At 41.2% G+C, this 23987-nt stretch overlaps 1 protein-coding gene across 3 annotated transcripts in view; it reads left to right on the forward strand.

Annotated features, from left to right (window-relative positions):
- Nucleotides 1–23987, forward strand: part of PREX1 (phosphatidylinositol-3,4,5-trisphosphate dependent Rac exchange factor 1) — a 288057-nt gene that overhangs the window by 143098 nt on the left and 120972 nt on the right. For all 3 annotated transcript variants that reach the window (XM_089513873.1, XM_089513874.1, XM_089513875.1), the window contains 2 exons: nucleotides 14620–14781; nucleotides 19481–19614. In XM_089513873.1, coding sequence (XP_089369999.1) covers nucleotides 14620–14781; nucleotides 19481–19614 — 296 coding nt within the window. The remainder of the gene's footprint in view (nucleotides 1–14619; nucleotides 14782–19480; nucleotides 19615–23987) is intronic.

The following is a 23987-nucleotide window of genomic DNA, read 5'->3' on the forward strand; positions in this document are numbered from 1 at the left end:
GAGCCACGGTTAGGCTGCCACAAGCGGCCTGACGCGGCACAAAGACGTCACATCAAAATGACGGCCCCCCATGTGTACAGGGCACCACCATTTTTACGTATGGAATACATGCTAGGGATGAGGGGCATCTGTAAGAGATGCCTCGAGGCAACCCGAGCACATATTTGTTACGTGCTACAAAGCCTGTCTGGAGAGGGCCATAGTAACATTTCATGAGTCAGAACTGCTTTCAAGCCATAGTTAGAGGGGATGCAGATGTTAGAGATGTTAGATACACAAGAGAGGGTACAGAAGTATTCATAGACATAGTTCAGGCATAGTCCTTTAATTGAAACACATTTTTTTGTGTTCATAAGTATTGCTACTTGAGCCATAATGATTCTACAGAAAGTCCCAAAGTCCAGTCAGTTCTAACATACCTAGGTATTTGAATCAGACTGTGACAAATTTAGCTTCTTCTAAAATGCTGTCTTAGCATTTGCAACACACATGAATCCCCATTGTGTTTATTTACATTAGATCAAGAGTGGGCAGGAAGTTGGTGAGTGTTCATTCCATGGATTTGTATTAGGATTAAGGAGTAAGGGCTGTTCGACAGTGGAATGCACTTCCTCGGAAGGTGATAAACAGAGGCTGGATGGCCATCTGTCGGGAATGCTTTGATTTGGATTTCCTGCATGGCAGGGGGTTGGACTGGATGGCCCTAGTGGTCTCTTCCAACTCTACGATTCTACGATTCTATGATTCTATGATTATGTGTGACACATGAGAGCCCTCTTAAAGGCTTTAGGATGGTGCAAAGAGCAGGACAGAGGAAGCAGAGATTTTATAAATGTGATCTGTACACATTCCCCATGAAGGACCTGCATTGTGTTTATGCTTCTTTATATACTGTATTCACATTGCAGTGGATTGCTTTGTTTGCTTTCAGTTGTATTTATGAGAGCAGCAAAACTCATTAAAGCAAATTGGGCATTGGAGACTCTTAGGGACTTGATCTAGGGCAGATGTGTATGAAAGGACAGTCCTTTGTTTGAAGTCCTCTTTTAGCTGATGGGTGCTCCAGCTTACATTTAGCTTAAAGATAAATACTGTATAAGAGTGGAGACCTTGCAGATGTCCATCAACAGCATTTAGATAATATACTAGGGGAGCATTCAGATCACCTGGGGCCCATTCACACTACACAGTTATAGCACTGGAAGTTATTCCACTTTAACCTCCATGGTTCCATCTAAGGAACTCTGGGGTTTGTAGTCTGATGGGGCACTGGATCTCTCTGGTTCAGTGGTGTCATTAGGGGTGTTGGGGTTTTGTCCACACCAAGTAACACTCCAGGGGTGATGCCTGGTCAGGCCCTTCTCCCACTGTGCCCCTCCCGTCTTCGCTGCCATGGAGGAGGCCTTTTCATGAGGAGATGTCCACAACCACAGTGAAGGATAGGGAGACCTCTGCCTTCATGGGCCGTGTTCTCCCTTTTGGCTGCTGCTTCTCCCCTGGCAGCTCCCCCCATGTCTGGTGACACCAGGGGTGGGGACACCACAGTGCTGGCTGAGAATTCTAGATACCCCTCTCTAAACTGCCAATACCAGGATTCCATAGGACAGAACTGTGACAGCTAAAGTGGAGCAAAAGTGCTATAATTGAGTAGTAGGAATTAATCCCTAGTTCCAATCATCATCATTGTACTCTTATTTACGTTATAGTATATAATAATTAGCATTTGCACATTTAATACATATCTCTGCCCCCAACATCTTCTGTTTCAATGATACATTTTCTCAGCTTGAGTGATAGGGGCAACTCTTTCTTAGTCAGGGTAAGGTAGGCTTGCCATATCCCGCCTGGGGGCGGGACTTTCCCGGTTTGGGGCGGGGCCGCACGGTCACGGCCCGGTTTGGCCCCGCCGCCGGGATTGCCCCTGCTCCCGGGCGAGATATAGCAAGCTGAGGGAGGCTTTCCCTTGCCGCTTGGGCCCAGGCTTGCAGGGAAAGCCTCCCTGAAGGGGAGGAGTCCCTCTCCGCCTGGGCTCCGCCCCCGCCAAGGGCGGGGCCCAGGCCCAGAGGGAAAGCCTCCCTGAAGGGGAGGAGTCCCTCTCTGCCTGAGTTCCGCCCCCGCCGAGGGCGGGGCCCAGGCCCAAAGGGAAAGCCTCCCTGAAGGGGAGGAGTCCCTCTCTGCTTGGGCTCCGCCCCCACTGAGGGCGGGGCCCAGGCCCAGAGGGAAAGCCTCCCTGAAGGGGAGGAGTCCCTCTCTGCCTGGGCTCCGCCCCTGCCAAGGGCGGGGCCCAGGCCCACAGGGAAAGCCTTCCTGAAAGGGAGGAGGCCTTCTCCGCTTGGGCTCCGCCCCTGCCGAGGGCGGGGCCCAGGCCCATAGGGAAAGCCTCCCTGAAAGGGAGTAGTCCCTCTCCGCTTGGGCTCCACCCCCGACGAGGGCGGGGCCCAGGCCCACAGGGAAAGCCTCCCTGAAAGGGAGGAGGCCTTCTCTGCTTGGGCTCCGCCCCCGCTGAGGGCGGGGCCCAGGCCTGCAGGGAAAGCCTCCCTGAAGGGGAGGAGTCCCTCTACGCTTGGGCTCCGCCCCCACCGAGGGCGGGGCCCAGGCCCATAGGGAAAGCCTCCCTGAAGGGGATGAGTCCCTCCCCGCCTGGGCTCCGCCCCCACCGAGGGCGGGGCCCAGGCCCAGAGGGAAAGCCTCGGAGGCTCCTATTCAAATGTAGGACACAAAAAAATGTGTCCTACATTTGAACATTTTGTCCTACATTTGTCCCGGTTTGGAGGTCCTGATGAATGGCAACCCTAGGGTAAGGCCATTTTTAAGATGAAGAAACTTCAGAAGGGAGATCAGGAACTCTAAAGTTGCCTATCAATGTTATGATGGGAGAAAGACAATGGGAATTGCAGTTCAGCACATTTGGAGGATAATCGGTTGGGAAAGGATGTAACAAATAATAGTTCTGGAGGTGTGGCATATGAAATTCACCACAATCCATGTCTCTGATCTAGAAACATTGTGCTTTTGAGTTGGAGAGAGATCAATGTAAGTAAAAATAGTATGCTTAGAAACTAACATAATAACAGCATACCACTGCCTTCTCAATTAGCAGGGGTCATACTCAGTATTTTCCTCATATAAAAATTCAGCCCTCATCCATACATGATGCACTAATGCATAGCAGATAGGGTGCAGTTCAGTAGTGAGGCAGTTGTTATGCATGATTCAACTTTGGATACTGAAATAACCTTGCAATGTTTGCAAGAACAGCTTTTGTGAATAAAAAGAGGACCCTGGGGCATGTGATAGTGGTGCATTGATCATGTTTTAATCATAGTCTTAGGGTACACATTAGCCACACTTACCTCTACTCTCTTGTCCTCTGTAATATAATGATATACAGTATTTAGGTAACAGTAAGTACGTCCTTAGAGCTACCTGATTGTTGCTTGCACTGTGAGGAGATTATAAATGTCTGCAATGGTTGGTGCCTCACTTCCCTCCATTCCTCCTCTTCCTTCTGTTCTTCTTCACCTCTGGGATTTTGCAGGTACCTGGTTATAGTTTAAGTATGTATTATTTTGGTTGCCTCACAGCTAAATGAGCTACTTGAAAATAAATTTGATAATTATAGGTTGCATCCTTGGTTGGGAGATCCCTGTGCTCCTAAGAAAAAATATAACCTGGAGGCAGGAGCTGAGCTGCCAGACTCCAAATTCACTTGAAATATAATGTAAAACAGCATGATGCTTGCAAGCCTTAATGATCTTACGTGTCAGAAATCTGAAGTGAAAAACAGTACAGATATAAAAAGTGTGATGGAGATTTGATGAGTTGTTTTTTATTTTCCCTTGGGATTGGTTAAAAGAAAGGGTACCACTAATTAGCTAGAGATGAGGTCACTGAAAAGCAGCCTAATTTGGAGTGAAGTCTGTATGTGAGCTCAAAGCTCTGCAGGAAAATTGAGGCATGTCTTGTTTTAATCTTATTTTAAACTGCTTTCACCCTAAAATAATAATGCCTATTCACTGAATAAAATTGGGAGGAGGAACTTTACCTCAGTGAAAGTACACTTTCCCTGAACCAACCCAGATTCAGTTTCAGATAGTCCAGTCACATATATCAGGTTTGATGGATCCCCCCTCCCCAATATTGACCTGATATATGCTCAAAATGAATAGATAAATGAATCTGATTAAGTACAGCCATGTTGTTGATATTAACAGTTTGTAAACTATTTGGGCTTTTAGTCCAATTGACCTTTTAATGGCATTTTGTCTGTTGAGCCACTGTATTAACACAGTTACTCATTCACTCGTACTAGTTCAATCCTGCAAACAATGTGGCGGGAACTAAACCCATAGCTGGCTATTTTATGCTGTTTTCTGCCTCATTTGGAATTAATACAGCTTTGACCAGTCTGCTGGATCCTTTATGTAACTGTTGGATCCGACTGAGAACTTTAACCTCAGCAACATTCTCCACTTGATCTTCTGGGAGGTTAAGAGGTCTCAGTGACTTTATAATGACAAATTTGGGGGGAGGGGTGCAAAGGTAGATGACCTTCCTCAGCTTTAAAGATTATGTTGCTGGTATCACTATAGCTAATCTTTAGAGTCATGATATAGCATCTCTTGCTGATCCATTTTGCTGGTTAAAATTGTTCCCAACCTTGTGCATAGTGTTTTGTAGCACATATTTCTACCATGTTCCATATATCACTTCATACTAAGATCCTTATTATAGTACTAATAGAGTCTAAAAATCCATATAAATTATTCTAAAAATTGGAAAAAAGTGTTTTGCTCAAATCCAGTAAGGACCATTTCACATAGGACTGACAAAAGCCCTATTTTAATACACTGTAAGGCTGGCGTTTGGGACTCTTTGGCCCTCCAGATATTTTTGACCACAAATCTCACAATTCCTTACTTTTGGCTATGAATGATGACACAGATAGTAATTGTAGGTTGTAATATCTTTGGCGGGTGCAGGCAGAGATGGTACCACTTCTGCAGTAGGATGCACTTAGCTGGGCAGCATCAACAGTATATACCAATAGCCAGAGTTTGTAAAAATTCCTTTTTTGGACTGTAACCTTTGGAATCCCCAACTGGCCTAACCACTGTCCGTGGTGGCTGAGTGGTCCTGGAAGTTTTAGTTCCAAAAGGAAACTTTTCAAGGTCTGCTAATATCAGACAGATATTGCATGTTACTATTTTGTGTGTGTGTGGGTGGGTGGAAGGGGGTTAAACTTAATAAACTTTTCCAATAAACTTCTTGTTCATGGAGGACCTCATAACAGGATGAAAGAAAGATATCTAATTAACAGGCTATTTGTACCCTATGCTGTTTCATTCATACCTTAAGGTACACTTTATATGCAATATTTGATATAAAAATTCATGTTACTGTTAAGAACATGTGATACAGGTGGGTAATAAAAATATGAATCAGCTGTTACTAGAGTCTCTGCTTGTGAACATACCAACTACATGCATACATACATACTACTTCAGACCTTTGGCTCACCTAGTCCAGCATTTCTTTCTCAGGTTGGTAGTGGCTTCCATGGCTCCAGACAGTGTTAGGGTTTGTGTATGCTCTTCTACTGAGGTTTGGCCCCTCCTGAGATATCGTCTGATCAAGGATTTGTTTAATTAAGTGCACTGCTCAGTTTTATTGCCAGAATCTTCAGTCTGCTGCTAAACTAGTTAAATGTGCTGTTTAACATCCTATTGCACTTATCAGCACAGGAAATGGTGCAGTCTTTCTCTCTTGCTATTTGTTCTAGGCTTTTAATAAAACTGTTCTGCAAGAGCAAGCCATGTTTTATTACACAAAGCAATGAGCAGAGCTAACATTCTGTTGGATAAAATATATGGTTCACTATCCTTTGGGAGTCTTGTGTAATGAAAGGCACAGGAAACGAGAGAATTCTTTTATGTGGATAGCTGTAATTTTCTGCAGCACAAGTATGTATTCTACTCCCTACTTAAGTATACAAATGAAGATGATCAGTCTGCTATGGAAAAAGATGAAGAAGGTGGTGGCAGGATGAAGAGACCAAAACAAGTCAAGTTTCAGTAGAACAACATCCTTCCTTCTAAGAAGTATCAGGGCTGGGTTTGTTTTTAAAACTTGACGTTTTGCATAACTGCTTTGTTCTTGAATCATGTTCGCAACTACCTATGCAGAAGGACTTTTCTGTACAGTTAAACAGTCATACAGAGAATACTGTCCAAACATTTGCCACTGACAGTTCTGTCTCTTGGGGCGTTGAAGGTCAAGTTTGAACCTTAATGCCATTCCCTGATTCTGCAAGGAAAAGGCAGAATATAAATAAATTGTATTATTATTATTATTATTATTATTATTATAGTATTTCAAGTTATTCAAGTCAAAGGTGAGCTGTGGTGTTAGTGTGTATGTACTGTACTTAATATGACTAAATCTGAATGCAACCCTACACCAGAGCTTGGAAAAGTTACTTTTTTGTATTTCAGCTCCAAGATTCCCCCAGGGATTATAGCCATACTGGTGGTGGATTCTGGGAACCTTAGTCAAAAAAGATCCCTTTTCATGCTTTGCCCTACACACACACGGTTTCTTTCTTTCTTTCTTTCTTTCTTTCTTTCTTTCTTTCTTTCTTTCTAAATTTGCAGATGACACTAAATTAGGAGGGATAGCTAATACCCCAGAGGACAGGATCAGAATTCAAAATGACCTTAACAGTTTAGAAAGCTGGACCAAAACCAACAAAATGAATTTCAGCAGGAAGAAATGTTGTATACTATATTTGGGCAGAAAAAATGAAACACACAGATATAGGATGGATGACACCTGGCTTGACAGCAGAACATGGGAAAGGGATCTGGGCGTCTTAGTGAAGATGAAGCAGCAATGTGATGTGGCAGCTAAGAAAGCCAGTGCAATTCGAGGCTGCATCAATAAGAGTATAGTGTCTAGATCACTGATTCCCAAATTCTGGTCTTCCAGGTGTTTTGGACTTCAGCTCCCAGAACCCGCAGCCATCTTGGCCAATAGTCTTGGATTCTGGAAGGCCAGAATTTGGAAACCACTAGTCTAGATGGAGGGAAGTAATAGTACCACTGTATTCTGCTTTGGGCAGACCTCACTTGGAATATTATATTCAGTTCTGGTCTACAGTTCACCACAATTCAAGAAGGATGTAGACAAGCTGGAACATGTCCAAAGGAGGGCAGCCATACTGGTGGAAGGTGTGGAAACCAAAAGCCCTATGAGGAACATTTAGCCTGGAGAAGAGAAGGTTAAGGGGTGACATGGTAGCAATACTCAAACATTTGAGGGGGTGTCACTCAGCCCATGATTTTTAAATGATGAATCACAAATGGGTGTAATCTGTCTCCAGTAGTGCAGGAGATGGGGCAGGAGGGGACTTTGAACTTCATTTTCCTTTTTTAAGCATTAATGGACAAATTTAATTAGAGGGTCAAAGTTGGTATGTATTATTGGAAAACTGTACATCCACTTGTATACCTGGCTATACATCCAATTCTTGCTTACCATGACATATCAAAAATATCAGGTTACTTAGCTGTAAAGTGGTAGAGTCCAACATGCTGACTCAGGCCAAATAAAATACGTTATATATGGTGTTAGCAGCAGGCTAGTCACATGCCAAGTGTGACACATCTGTTCTGTTGATGGATTTAATACCTTTTCCGTGTCCTGGCAGTTCTAGCTCATGTTCACCCTGCATGGCCTCTTAATCTGTTGCTGATTAATTTTTTTAAGTGCTAGGAAAATTTGGCCACATTTTAGAAATCATGAGCACTGATCTTCTAGGCTGAGGGACTTAACTCATGCTATACATATTTTGTTGCTCTTTTGTAGATGGTTGCGGGGGGTGGGGGTGGGGAGGCAGCTGAGATTTGTATGTATGCATGCAAGGAAGCCATTGTTTGGCTGGCTTGTAAAAGTTCAATAACTCTATGAGATATATTCAAGGAGGCTTTAATTTAAAAGGGCCAGGGTTTTTTTAACTATAGTTTTTGTGGTCCCTATTGTGTAGAACCACTGACAATTTAATCCTGAAAGATCATTCCAAAATGCTTATAGTTCCAGATATTGTAAACAAAGGAGTTTGTTACTTTAGGTGATGGAAAGTTGAATATCAGTAAGAAGGGCTGGCAATTGAAAAATAAACTTTTTGATGATTTTTAATTCCATGATACAAAGAACAAAAGCTGTGCTTGAACCATAAGAACTAAATAAAATCCACAGGTGGTTAATAGGTTTATGAAGTCTGATTATAATTTTAGAGTAGTGTGCCTACTTTCAATGCTTCAGAAATCATCTAGGTAGTAAAAAAAATGTGGTGAGGAGCAGTTGAGAAGCCCTAGACCAAATATTTGGTCAGATAACTTAAAGCTATGAGGACTTGGATTGAACTCAGTCCCAGGACGGGAGAGTGCAAGCTTGATGAACCACAGGCAGGAGTGTAAGTATCAAGGTTTGTTGGGATGAAGCAAAAATGGTGTGTCCCTGTTTGTGGATGTACATGGCCACTCTCAGCTCTGATACAAGTTTGTTAAAACACCATACAGCTGCTTCTGTATGAATGGCCCTTATCACATGGAGGCACTTACGTGGGTAAAACATTGCTGAATTGTTGCAGAAGCACGAAAGTGGGATTGTCCATCACACTTCTAAAACGTAATTGAGGCTTCCCATTTTCCTTCCATTGATGAACCATTCATGGAAAAGCCAGAAGCCATTTTTTGAACAATGGGATCGTCCATTATTCAAAAAATGGCTTCTCCATGAATGCTTCATCGACGGAAGGAAATTGGAAGCCTCAATTACGTTTTAGAAGTGCAATGGACGATCCCACCTTCGTGCTTTTGCAACAGATCAGCAACATTTTGCCCACATAAGTGCCTCCATGTGATAAGGTCCTATGCAATACATACAGAATGTAATACTGGAAATGAAGTTGGGAAATTCAGGACAGATAAAAGGAAGAACATCTTCGTGTGTGTATGTCTGTGTGCACATGCTGATGTGTCTTCAAGTCACATTTCAACTTATGGTGACCTCATAAATTTCATAGGGTTTTCTTAGGCAAGGAGTACTCAGAGGTGGTTTTGCTAGTTCTTTCCTCTGAATTATAACTACAGCACCTGGTATTCATTGACGGTCTCCCATTTAATTACTAACCAGGGCTGATGCTGTTTAGCTTCCAAGATCAAATAGGAAATGGTGCCTTCGAATATCTTCAAATAGCACATAGTTAAACTGTGGCACCAGATGCTTTGATGGCTTGCAGCTCATACTTTTACAAGATGATTGGATAGTTTCATGGCAAATAAGGCTATCATTGGGTATGAATTATCATGGATAGGTATTCCCTTGGGTACTAGTGGCATACCCCACATTATATTTTGGGGTCTCTGTATTTTCACATTTTCATATCTGGAGACAGACATGTTTTGGGAGGTCACAATGACCTTTGAAGCTAAATGGGTGTTCTGATTAGTTCTTCCCCCACCATGCTCTCTGCATATCCAAGAGACAAAGGAGGCGTCATTGCACCAAGACAAGTAAGGGAACACTTCCTACCTAGGACGGGCGGGCCGCCTCCTCCTCTTCTCCCTGGGGCTGCCAGGCAACCGAGGGGAGAAGGGGACGGGACTGCAAGCCCCAGCGGGCTTTGCGACCGGAGGTCCGGCCCCTTTTCCCTTGGCGACCTCCCTAATTGGTTGGGAGGCCGGGAAGGGGTGGGGCTTCTGGCCACATAGCCTGCTGGGGCTTGTAGGCGGCCAAAAGTCCCGCCCTTTCCTGGTCTCCCAACTGATCAGGGAGGCTGCGGGCGGGACTTTCTTCCCCAAAGGGAGTCGTGGCCCAACAAAGGTTGGGAACCGCTGACATAGGTGAAAATGATTCTAAAGTTACCCAGCTTCTGGCAAATGTCCTTTAAGCTGAAACAATTCCCTAAACTTTAAAAAGATGCTGTTACAGTTGGTGAGAGGCCCCCAGCCCCCTCCCCACCTTTTTTGTGTAACACTAAAGACAGCATATCTCTGTATCACTACTTGAAAACACAAACATGTGAAGGTATTTGCCTTTGTGTCCTGCCTATCGAACATTGGTCAGCATGTGAATAAAATGCAGAATTAGGCTGTTCCATCGTCTGATTCATCAGATATTTTTTTCATGTTCTCTTTGAAAGTTTCCTGGGAATTATGGAATTTTGTGGAAGAAGCCAGTTGGTTGTCAAAGTGAGATTTTTGCAGCTACTGAAACCATTGTCTATGCTTTCGTGATTGTTAATTGATAGATGAACATCAAACTGATGTCAAGAGTGAAGTGAGTGACATCATTATGTCTGCTCCTCTAACAAGGGCACCTAACTGTCAACATGATGTGCTTCTGCCAGATTGTGCATTTGACAAAAGCTGTTGAAAATCAATATTTCTTTATTTCTCTTTATTTTGTATAGATTAACCAAATCCTTCAAACAACTTGTTCAAAATGAGCAAGAGGGAGAGCAGGCAAAACCATGAAAAAAGGGGGAAAAACTATGTGTATGTGTGTGCATATGGTGTGTGTGTGTGAGAGAGAGAGAGAGAGAGAGAAATGATAGTGATGATGAATTAATGAAGTCAATAAACTTTAACTTGGAACAGGCTGGATTTTGTAATATTATTAATATTTTTTTTAAAAAAATCTGTAGGTTTAAACTGCATTTGATCCAGCAATCAAAAAAAACGGGGCTATGAAAAAAGGTCTCTAAAAGGTCCGTAGTTGTCTTGAAAACACTTACTGATCTTTCAAAATGATCAAAGCATGTTGACCTTTTTCAGAGCTTGGATAAATTGCTTTGTGGATACACATTCCCAGAATTCCTCAGCTAGCATAGTCACTCATCTAAAAAATAACTTTTCCAAGCTCTGGTCTAGGAATGAATAAGTAGGATCAAACTCAGCCAGATTTAGTTCTCAAATATGGGAGCCATTTGCCAACCCTTCAGAACAGCATAGCAGGATCAAGCACCAGAATTTCAAGTGTGGGGCTGTGCAGATGAAGAGGAATATCTAAGTTGATGGGAACAGGCTTTGTTTTGAAAGTATAAACTGATGGTGGGGGAGAATTGGGTCTACCATATGGCTCAGGTTGGTCAAATTCATCCCTTTCCACTGCACCTGCTGTGATGAAAATTAAAAGGCTTTCTAGGAAGACTGCTTTCCACCTTGATGTTGGCTGATGGCATACATATCCTGGGTGTGTGTCATGTGCATTTTTTTCCCTGGAGATTGCCCACACATGCACAACACTTCCTAAAAGTCCTGTCTGTATACCATTCCACTCTTCTTAGTGACATGCAGTCTGTGAGTAATTAATGAATGTACAGTACAGATGTTCTGCTTTACCAAACTTTTGCAGAATGTAGATAATATTCATTCCTTTAATTACACTATTAAAGCAGTAGCAAAATAAAACAAACAATTTCTGCATATGCCATTTTTTACCATGTATTTGGCTTGCAGAATTAGCTTGTGTGTGTGTGGGGGTATAACTTAGCTCAAAAAATAGATTTTTCTCATCTCACCTTTTTTTAAATTCAGAAAATACTCCAGTCTGATTATGGCTATATTGATTAGTAGTATTCACTCTGTTTCAGCTTCCTTTCTGGAAATATAGACTGAGGCCTCTGTGCAGTGGTTTTGTCATTAGGTCACAGAACTAAAAGCTATCAAAACTAAATATAAAAAGCAAATAAGAGTATTGGAAGAACGTGAAACATTCCAGACAGGCTAAAAATGTCAAATTTTAAACACCCTGTTATATACCAAGAGGAAATGAACAAGTTTAGTAAGGCTTTATTGAAAGTATCTTTTATCCAAATGTGGCTGGTAATAAAATATTATGGGTCTGAAAAAGATGATTTAATTGTAAGTTGACACAACCTATGCTGTTTGCCATGTCACTGTCTATTATTGCCAGTTTCCACAGTCTTTCTATAGTTTCCTTCCAGCAAACAAGTGTAACTGTTTCTTTGCTCTGGTGTCTGCTACATACCTGTTATTGTCTTTTGTAAATCCATTCTGGTGACCTGTTCTTAGCTCTCACAGCACCCCCTTGAACTGTCTGCCACTTGAAATAATGGTGGGCAGATGAAACTTCAATATAAGTTTGGGCCCATGTTCAGATTTACTCAATCCTTCCCACCTCAAAAATTATTACCATCCTTTGGTATCCAAACTCAGCCCTTGACAGCTCCCTATCAAAGGCTGAGAAAGATAACCAGTTACATTATTTATTATTATTAACCTTTATTTATAAAGCGCTGTAAATTTACACAGCGCTGTACATGCAATCTTTTTAATTGGACGGTTCCCTGCCCTCAGGCTTACAATCTAGAAAGACACAACACAAAAGGAGAAGCGAGTGGTGGTGGGGAAGGGGCCTTTCTAGTAGGATAATACATATAAAATACATAGCAATACAGGAAATGATTCAATAAACAGACAACAAAAGAACATCAAATAGCAAGTGACAATTATGCAATGCCTGGGAACACTTCTCTGAACAAGATGGTCTTCGGTTACAGACTCTGTTCAAGTTGTGATCATTCTATACTTGCCTCTCTTGTTGATGCTTACTTTCTGTACACAACAACTTGTGTCTTTGTCTTGATATTATTAATCTTTCTAGCCAAGCTTTTTGCTAAAGGTGGTTTCTAAGTTTTTAAATCAACACCAATGAGGGTAGAAAATGTAGCACTTCAAATGTTAATGACAACATCCATCACTCTCACCATTAGCTTGCTGGCTTTTCTTTGAGGGTGATTTTGAGAATGAACGGAGCATACAGTTTGTTGTTGTGTGCCTTCAAGTCATTTCTGACTTATGTCAAACCTATCATGGGGGTTTCTTGGCAAGATTTGTTCAGAGTTGGTTTGCCTTTGCTTTCCTCTGAGGCTGAGAGAGTGTGACTTGTCTATGGTCACCCAGTGAGTCTCCATATAAATATAAAGTGGGCAGGGGGAGGCTAATCTAAGAGACTCAAAAGGAAGAACTTAGAGAACTTTAAGCATTTGGGAGTGAAATTGTCAAACCACTAAGGTTTCCAAGTTGAATGGTCTTTTCTTTCAGTGGTCTGAAATTCATTGGTGGTCTTGAGCTCAATATATCTCCCCCCTCCCAATATCTGCTTGCAACTTGACCCTGAGTCCCTCAGTTCCTTGGTTTTTCTGTAATTCAGGGGTAGGGAAGTGCAAGGAGCAATTGACAAGGGAATCAGACATGGATGCATTTTATCGGTTTAACTTGTACAGTATGATGAACATATCTTATGTACAGCAGGATTAGGCTCAAGAGGAAGGCAATTTGAAAACTGGAGGAGGGAATAGCAACGATTCAAGTTATGCAGGTGACCTCAAACTACTAGCAAAAAATAGCAAAGACCTGGAATGTTTCCTGAAGAAAGTCAAGGAAGAAAGTGCAAAAACAGGTTTACAGTTGAACATTAAGAAAACAACAATAATGATTACATAACTTTAAGGCATGCAATGAAGACATTGAAACAGTTCAAGATTTTCCATATCTTGACTCGGTTATTAATCAGAATGGAGACTGCAGTCAAGAAATCAATAGAAGACTGGGATTTGGAAGGACAGGTCTGAATGAACTAGACAAGAAACTGAAGTGTCTAGGGCCTGTTACAGACTGCCAAAAATAAAGCTGCTTCGGGTCTCTTTGGAGGTATGCTATTTAAATGATGCATGGGTCCTAAGAGTCCGGAGGTTGCGCCAAAGCCACACTCCATTCCTAAGCACCGGAGTGCAGCTTTGGTGCAGCTTCTGGATTCTTAGGGTGCCTGCATCATTTAAACAGCATACCTCCAAAGAGACCCGAAGCAGCTTTATTTTGGCAGTCTGTAACAGGCCAAGATGTATAATTGAATGGTGAAGTTAGGATTGCCCATGCTATTCTATTACTCATTTCTATGTATGGTTGTGAAAGCTGAAGAAAGCTGATAGGAAAAAAATCAACTCATTTGACATGTGGTACTGGAGAAGGTCTCTGAGAATACCATGGACTCCTAAAAAGACCAATGGAAGGGTCTTAGAGCAAATCAGTCCTGAATTCTCCCTAGAAGCAAAGATGATTAAGCTGAGGTTGTTGTATTTTTTCTATTTCATGAACAGAAAGAACTCACTAAAAAGACTGTAATGCTTGGTAAAGTTGAGGGCAATAGGAAAAGAGGAAGGTCACATTTCCAGATCGACCGACTCAGTCAAGAAAGCCACAGCCCTGAGTATGCAAGACCTGAACAGGGCTGTTCATGAGAGAGTGACTTGGAAGTCTCTCATTCATAGAGTTGCCATAAATTAGACAAACTGATGGCAGTTAATAACAACCACTTCTTGTTCTGTTGCTGTTTTGGATGACTTTTAATCCCCAAATGCCCTGCAGCTGGTTATACAGGTTGGGGCTTCTGGACATTGAATTTAAAACCATCTGGAGGACTAAAAGTTTCCCACTCCTGTACAAATTGTATTCTCTGTTACCTATAATAGCAATTGTGATTATAATACACCTTCAATTTTTCCCACCACTTATTTTCACAATTTTTTTCTAGGAACTTGCCAAGAGAACACCCACTAAGCACCCAGATTACCAAGCAGTCCAGAATGCTTTACAGGCAATGAAAACAGTGTGCACCAATATCAATGAGACCAAGAGGCAGATGGAGAAGCTGGAGGCCCTTGAGCAGCTACAGTCTCATATTGAAGGCTGGGAGGTATGGTAGTTGGTGGAATAATTTATTCAACTTCTACAATCCTGGGTGGCAACTTTTTGCAAATGACATATCACATACACCATGTGCATATACATACATCCAGTTGTGTGTGTATTTGTGGTATTTTTACACTGCTTAATAACCAAAGCTCTCTGGGGATTTCATAAAATAAGCTCATTTGCTCTTTGCAGTAGTTCTCCAGGTTTTTTTTTTTTTGGTAATACTGAAATTTTAGCAGAAATTAACTGAACTCCTTGAGCAATTTGTTTATAGAGTTCAGTAGCATCACACAATCCTACAAATGTAGTATTTGAAATGGGTCTAATTTTGAAAGAAGTCAGGAAGACATTTTAAACAAAAGAAGAAAGAAATCAAAAGGTACTCAAAGGTTACATCTGATTTCCTTAAGTCTCTGTACTAATAATGTACTGGGGTTGCAAAATAATTATTTTTTAAAGCAGACTAATTATTGTGCTAAAATTCTGGTGGTTAAGAAAACTATTGAGAGTGGTACTAATCCCCATAAAATTTAAGGAAAGATTATGTTTCCTTAATACTGTACCTCTTTGCCCATTTAAAATCAGTAGCTTTTGGGAGACTATTAAGGTATCATTTGTGTCAGCACTCTATGGACTGATATAACAAAGGAATCACACACAAAATGGAATTTATTCCATATATAATGGAACAATTTTAGAAATTTGGGACAAATTTTAAACAAATCAAATTTGATTGTATCCTTGTTAATTAACTGATTCATTAAAACTCATTTAGGAAACAACAGAATTTGCCTCAAGTATCAGAGGCAATCTGACTTTGTTTATCAGTTGTAGAGCAATGTTTTAGATAGGGAGTGCAGTTATCTTTATATCCTGCTTGTGGAATTTTCATAGGCATCTGTTTGGCTGCTGTACAGACAAGATTTGGATGTGCTTCTGATCTGATGTAGCATAGCTCTTATGTTCTTGCATTCTTTACTACTTTTTTAAATTGAGTGACAGGCTATTTAATAATAGAGCTTGCAATTTTTCAACTGTCAGTGGAGTTTGGCATGTGTAGCAGAGACCATTGGATGAACAAAAGTAGAAGCTTCAGGGAATTTGTACATTTTAAAAAACTTACCCTGTGCTGCTGTCATTGCTAAATAACTTTATTGCCGTATTGGTGCTGGAAGAATGATGGGCCAGAGAGTTAAAATGATGGTTGCCAACTGAGGATTCCTCAGCTGAATGCATCTTTCAGGAGGTCATATAAACTTCCTCATATTCAGACTATTGGGTGTGCTCCACAACTCTGTGTTGTTTTGTATAAATAATGCTTGTTCATTTGTTCCCTTCAAGGATGTTTTTGGCATCCAGCTGGAGCAGCCCAGATATCCAGATGTGTGTGTTTGTGTGGATACAAACCTAGGCAGATGAAACTCAGATATAATGTTTTGCATGACAAGATCCATTAAAAAAAACATGCTGAATTAAACATGATGTGAGGATTTATTTGGTTGTGCTGGATTGTACCCAAGTCTCAAGTGAACACTTTGCCATCATATTTATGGTGGTTGGTGGTCTAGTCTTAATTTTTAAAAGAGTTTAAAAGGCCTTACATCAAGTATTCTGGGAATGAGAACATTTTCTGATATGTTTATCAGTCTTGCTTAAAAAAAGAAAAAAAGCTGCCCATTGTGATCTATTCTATTACTTGCTGAGCTCAAAAAGTAAAGGCAGCATTCTTTCAGTATTAAATGTAAATCCCCCAAATGTTCTCTGTTTTAGGAGTTTATGTTGGGTCAGCGCTATTTTGAAATTGTTGGAATGAGCACCAGCAGACGCAGGAGTGTAGGGGCGATGGCCCTTTACACATTACCATTAGGTTATACTGGTTGCTCTGCTTTAAAGAAAAATAAACATCTCCACAAAATTATCGGCAATATACATAAGCATCTATGCTACCCTTCAGTTTGACCATCATATTATACTGGTCTTGTCTTGTTCCTTTCTTTTCTTTTTCCTCTAATCTGTTCTGTTTCCCATTCTGCTTTCACATCTGTTTCATTTCAAACATGACCAAATATCTGAACAGACACATTTACCACCTGATTTGCTAAGGGTTTTGTGGCAGCCTTTTTCTTAACATTCACATTGGCGGGATACACACCGCCATATAGTACGTATTGTATACGTACTAGGGTTAGGAAGGGGCGGTGCTTCCGCACCCCCCTAACCCTAGTACGTATACAATACGTACAAGATGGCGGCACCCCTTCCACATGGGCGCCGCCATCTTTACGTACTGGACGCATAGCGTCCAGACATGTCATGGCGCCTATGATGTCACGAATGCGCCAGCGGCGCTTCGCGACGTCATCAGTGCGCCGCAAGAAGAAGCTCCAAAATGGAGCTTCTTTTTTGCTCCGCGCGGGAGGCGCGCGGTTTGGCTGCTGCAGCTCCCGCGCGGAGCAAATGGCGCCGGCGGGGAAGCACCGCAAAGCGGCGGTTTGTATCCCGCCATTGTGCTTTTTTGTGGTGTGCCAAGGTGTCCTATTAGAGCACTATACTGACCCCTGATTGCACCAGTTATCATGCTTTTAATAAGCTTGAACAAGGAGGTATGCAGTAACCCTCTTACATAAGTGAAGTGATGGATTGGTTTATCTAGTTATCTAGTTAGCACCTAGATGCACCTCTGCCCACCACCAAGATGATCACTGATTGGCTATTCAGTGCGTTGGGAAGCTCAAAGCATCATCAGCAGTGGCTGTGCTTCAAAGTGGAAGGTCTCAAGTGCAGTGCCTCAGGATTTTCTGTCCTAGAGCCACTGTTCTTCAGTATTTTTATCAATGACTAGCTGTACCCAGCCACGCGTTGCTGTGGCTCAGTCTGGTTAAATGGAAAAGAAGGAAAAGAGAAAGTACACGTTTCTGAAATATTTAATTTCACAATGCTTGTGGGTATACAATATTTTTGTTTTGTTGTTCCATTGTCTGTGTAGATATAGAGATTGTCTGGTTGCCGACTCTAGAACACGCAATATGTAATTGTCAAAAGGACCTTGATAAACTAAGAGATTGGGTAGAAATTAATAAAGTGAAATTCAGTTGGGACAAATGAAAATTTCTATATTTAGGCTGCAGAAAACAAAAGCACAGGGATAGGATGGGGATGCTTGGTTCAGCAGTATTACATGAGAAAAGGAACTTGGGATTATTGTTGATCATAAATTGAATATGAGACAGCAGTGTGATACTGCAGCAAAGAAGTTTATTTTAGCCTGCATTAGTAAAAGCATATTTTGAAGTTGCGGGAAGTAATAGTCTCACTATATTCTGGTTAGTCCTCATCTGTAATACTGTATTCACTTCTGGATGACTCATTTTAAGAAAGATATACACAAGTTGGAGCAATGAGGGTAATAAGTTGTATGGAGTACAAAACATATGAGGAAAGGTTGAAGGAGTTGGGCAGGTTCACCTTGGTTCTCTTCTGCTCCAGGGATTAGGACCAAGTCTAATTGTTTGAAGTTGCAAGAGGCTTTTTAACAGTAAGAGCAGTTTGGCAACAGAACCAGTTGTTTATACAAGTGGTATAGTCTTCTTCTCTGGATATCTTCAAAAACACCTGTTGAGAGTGTTTTAACTGGAGGTCCTGCACAGAGAAGGTGGTTGGATTTCTTGGTCCATGAAGCCACTTCCAGTTTAATGATTCTACGATTCTGCTCCACTGCTGATGGGTTAGTTGCCCCTATTGTCTGTGTGAATTGGTGAGAGACCTTGTAGCTTAATGACAATTACAGTTGGCCCTCTGTTTCCGTGGAGGATCAGTTCCGGAACCAACCACCCTCCCGTGCAAAAATGGAGACTTGTGTATATTCAAGTACCCATAGGCTTGAATTGGGCATGTGCCCATGAGCATGCGCAAGGTACGCGCTGTGGGGCCATCCCCCATTGAATATAATGGATGTTACCTCTTAGTGAATATTCAAGACTGTGGACCTTAAGTCCACAAGAAAGGAGGGGCAACTGTACTGCAATATAGTATGAAGCAGAATTGTGTGTCCAGAATGACCTAGCGGAAAAACTATATTTCAATCTCAACCTCTCTTCTACAATATGGAAATTATACTTATTTACTTTAGAGAATTTGTTGGAGTAAGGATTCTTGGGATAAAATATGTTGTATGCGAAACACAACATTCATGCTAAGTATTTTTGTTTTTGTTGCCGCCCAGTCTGCACCCCAAAGCTTCTGCAGATGTGTAGAGGAAATGGAAAGGAAGTTATTTTGCTGATAGTGTGCATTTCACAATCCTCAATTCTCCCCTCTCCCACAATAAGACATCAGTAGGTCAAATTATCTAATCCACTTCCTTAGTCTGGTTTGTGCTGCAGATAAAAGGAAGTTACAGTTAACATCTCCCTCTCAACCACATTACAAAATAACAAACTTAAATGGAATATTGCTTCAGGTTTCTGCCCTTAGGAAACTTTGCTAAATGTACAAATATAAAACTGGATTATTCACACTATGGAAATGTCTTATATGGGTTACTGCAGTGTAGGGTTTATTTGTAAAGTTTATATGTAAAGTTGTGTTTGATATGATATGAAAATTTAAGTTAGTTCAGAACAGTGTGTCTAAATTAAGCAGAAACACTGACTGTAGCTTGTTAGAGGGCAAATTAATAAAACTGTGATTTTGTTTTCTAGGGATCTAACTTGACAGACATCAGCAGCCAGCTCCTTCTCCAAGGTACCTTGTTAAAAATTTCAGCAGGAAATATCCAGGAGAGAACATTCTTTCTTTTTGATAACCTTCTCGTCTATTGCAAGAGGAAATCCAGGTGAGCATACCTGCCTTTGTCACTTCCTAATAAATGCATTCCTTGAAAATAAGTATAGTGTGCCCGTGTCATACGTGGGTGCGATATACCCGGTTTTCGGCATACACTGAAAGCCATGCTGGAAGAAGCCTTGGTGTGCCCTCCATTGGCTGCCCATTCGCTTCCGGGCGCAATATAAGGTGCTGGTGATGACCTATAAAGTCCTAAATGGCTTGGGCCCAGGATACCTGAAGGACCGCCTCTCCCCGTACATTCCGCCTCGCACCCTCAGAACATCTGGGCAGCAACTCCTTAGGGTTCCTGGGGCGAGATTATCCTCCACCTCTAGGAGGTCCTTTTCCATCGCCACCCCGGCCCTTTGGAATACGCTGCCCATAGAGCTCCGCTCAGTTACCTCCCTGGCCCAATTCAAACGGGATTTGAAGACCTACCTGTTTCAACTACCATTCCCCGATTAAGTCCCTATAGGCCCCCCCGCCGCACAGGCTGCACAGGCAATGGTTTGGCTAACCCGGGGGCTTTTATTTTTGTTTTGTTTTTGTTTTTGTTTTAGTCTGTAGTGTGATTTATGTAATTTTGATATGGTTTTTAACTTGAATCTTGTGTATTTTTAACTGCTGTAAACTGCCCTGATCTTATGGAAGGGCGGTATACAAATAAAATGTTTATTATTATTATTAAGGGATAATGGTGTGCACACCATTATTTTTAATGGGGCTCGAGCATACGTGGAATTCCCCTTATGTGTCTGTGTGTGTGTGTGTGGGGGGGGGGGCAGAACGAATCCCCATGTAAGGGAAGGGCCTGCTGCAATCTTATTTCCTTTTTTGGATTAGGGAGAGAGGGGATCCCTAATGACAACTCCTTTTAAAGAGATTCCTCCTTACACTTTGAGAACCTGGGGTGTAGACACTGAGCATTATTAATAGAGAAATTGCTCTGGCATGAACCATCCCCAAAGTGTTGGACTACAGAACCCATCAGTGGGGCCAGTGGGAGTTGTGATCCATAATCTCTGGAAGGTGCCGTATTGAAAAAATTTGGATCATATTGCCAGGTATGAGTACAGTGTAGAAACACCATTATGTTGGAATTGAGATTCACAATACAAATGTTCTCAGAACAGGTACTGTATATACTCATGTGTAAGTCTAGAAATTTAAGTTAAAAATTGACCCCAAAAACCTGAGTCAACTTATCCATGGGTCAATGTAAGTATTGTACTTTAAATCTCTCACTCACTCACTCACTCCCATCTCCTGGTGAAAGACAAGAATTTAATCTGCCCTGGAAACTCTGCCCCCCTTCTACTCTCTCATCCATCCAGCCTTTAGTACAAGCACAAATAGTTATCCCTGCTGGAATTTTGTAAGTTCTTTGGCATTCTTTTCCTTTGCTTCATTCTTTACATCCTTCATTATGTGACCCTAAGTTTTACCCTTGACTTATCCATGGGTCATATCAAAATCCATAATTTTGGCCCCTAAACTTGCCTTCGACTTATACATGAGGTCGACTTATAGTCAAGTATATACCATAGGTTTATTGAAGCAGTTTGAAATAGGACACATTGCCATTGACAGTTTTGAAGTTTCTCAAGGAATGTGTGCATGTTAACTGCCCTGACTCATGGCAACTCTCTGGATGAGAATCTCCATGACCGCCTATCCTCCACTGCTCTGCTTAGGTCCTGTAAATTCATGCATGTGACTTTCCAGATTGAGTCTATCCATCTGGCATGTGATCTTCCTCTTTTTCTCCTGTTCTCTACTTTCCCTAGCATTATTTTATTTTTTAATGAGTCATGCCTTCTCATGATGTTGTCAGAGTATGATCATAATTTCATTATCTTGGCTTCCTGCGAGTATTCAGGCTTGAACTGATCAAGGACGCATTTGTTTGTCTTTTTGGCTATCCACAGTATCCTCAGTACTCTTCTGCAGTACCACATCTTGGTTTTCTTTCTGTTGGCTTTCCTCACTATCCAACTCTCGCCTCTATACATGGTGATAGAGAGTACAATGGCTTGGATGTCTCTGACTTTAGTGCTCTGTTGTTCATCAGCTCTGGAGGGTGCAGTAGTTGTATACTGCATACCACTCATCAAAACAAGACCATCTCCCCTTTCCTAATAAATCTTGAATTCATCCTAGCACTTCTTTCATTTTTTCATGAAATGTCAGTTTTAATAATTAATTACTTTACACTTCTAGTTCAACCAATTAGTTGGTGATGTTGTTATGATTTTATTAAGGAAACAAAATACTTACCTGCTTTTGCTGTTTAAAAATCTGAATACAACAAAACCATTGGTTAAAAAGAAAAGAAAATCTTGTTGTCTGCTCAGGACCTGCATCAGAGCATGAACCAGCCATTGAACCTTGTGGTATTCATCTTGTACCATTTAGTATGGCTACCCCAGTTACTTTAGTAAAAGTATCTAAAATAGTGGTTCCCAAACTTTGGTCCTCCAGACGTTTTGGACTTCAGGTCCCAGAACTCCTGATTGTTGGCCAAGATGATGAGGGCTTCTGGGAGCTGAAGTCCAAAACACCTAGAGGACCAAAGCCTGGGAACCAGTGATCTAAAATTTACAGTTACTGTGCAAAGGTGGTGAGATTATCCATTGTTATTTTACAATCATCATTTAGCTGAAATTTTAGTAATAAATCAACAAATCTGAGTTTTATTTTAGGTAATACATTATTGATAAAATAAATTAATTAATGGTTCCCAGGCTTCAGTTCTGAGCATTTCTATACTCTCTTCTTCCTTTGTCTTTTATTCCCCCCCCCCCTTTTATTGGACTCTCTGTTAGTAGCGTGGGTTACTACAGCCCGTCCCTTCTGCAGGCAGTTTTCCCAGAACACTAAGTTTTAGGAAACAAAATGTTCTGCTGCCTTTTGAGAGAGCTTTCTTGTTTGTACAGAGTAGGCTTCAGTGAATAAGTGTTTGATAATTTGGCCTGGAGTTTAGTAAATCAGCTTGGCTGCTTTCAATTCCCTGAAGAATCTGTGTTTATATTTTACTAATAACTGTAACAAGCACAGTCCAAATCTCCAGAATCTGCTTTTCATTAAAAACAACAACATTAGAGGAGTTTGTGTTGCATTGCCTAATATTAAAGGATATATTTAGATGTGGCAAAACTGCTATAATTGTGGATAGTTTATCTGTCTGTTTGCTCTTTAAATTCTTATCCAAAATGTAGTAAGTTTCTGACTAGCTGCAGGCCTCAGCAAGTGACACACTAATGGAATACAGCACTCACGGGAGACTGTGTTTTTAGCAGTACCTACCACAGCTATTGGCTAAATGGAGTACTCTTACCTCTGGCTGTAGCTTGGAATAGTGTCTGTCTGTCTGTCTATCTATCTATCTATCTATCTATCTATCTATCTATCTATCTAGTCTCAGATTCAATTTCTCTCATCTCAAGATAGCAGGAAGAACTTATATCTGAAATCTTGGAGAGCTGTTCGGTGACATCAGCACCAGGCTAGATGGACCAATGGTCTAAACCAGTGTAAAGCAGTTCCTCTATTCTGTCCTGATATAGCATGTTCCATTGATTAGCCTTTAGGAGCTACTTGCTTGAATAATCACAAATGTCTATCCAAAAGAAAATTTAACATCTTGATAATGTCAAGCCATGGTTTTATGATGGGCTATCCGTTTTGGTTGGCAACTGCTCTTGTGAAGTCTACCACTATCTCTCTGCTATTTGTATTTCATTAAAATTTTCTGCTGTGATGAAATATTAATGAGTAGAGCAGGAAAATATTACTTCAGAAAAACATTATTATTTATTTTTGTAAATTTGTAAACCATCTAGTGGAAAACAACCCTGGGGTGTGGGGAAAGGTGTATCCCAAAATAAAAAATGTAGATACAAATGTAATAAAACCTAATATAAAATGACAGTAGATATTGAGGAAGCAGAAGTTACAACAACTCAGTAAGAGTAAACAGAAACTATAGAACACTGATGAATTTGTTGTGCCTTGAAGTCATTTCCGACTCATAGTGACCTTAAATTGAACCTGTCACAAGGTTTTCCCAGAAAGATTCATTCAGAGGAGATTTGCCATCACCTTCCTCTAAAGAAGTGAGATGGCCACTCAGTGGCTTTCTATGGCTGAACAATGATTTAAACCCTTGCTTAATGGTGTTCTAGTCCAATAGGCCACTAGCTCACACTAATGAATACCTGTAGTAATATATGCTGCAGTGCCTTGGTGAATGTGGATGGGGAGGTCTTCTGTCAGCACTGAAATGACATCCAGGGGCTAAATCCATCTGAAGCATCAACTAGAGTAGAGCTTTTGAATTAATGGGAACTTGATAATTTGCAAACATAAGCCCAGGACAAA

The sequence above is a fragment of the Sceloporus occidentalis genome, unplaced genomic scaffold (genome assembly GCF_023333645.1).
Source record: "Sceloporus occidentalis isolate IW3139 unplaced genomic scaffold, rSceOcc1.0.p SCAF_3, whole genome shotgun sequence".
Lineage (NCBI taxonomy): Eukaryota > Metazoa > Chordata > Lepidosauria > Squamata > Phrynosomatidae > Sceloporus > Sceloporus occidentalis.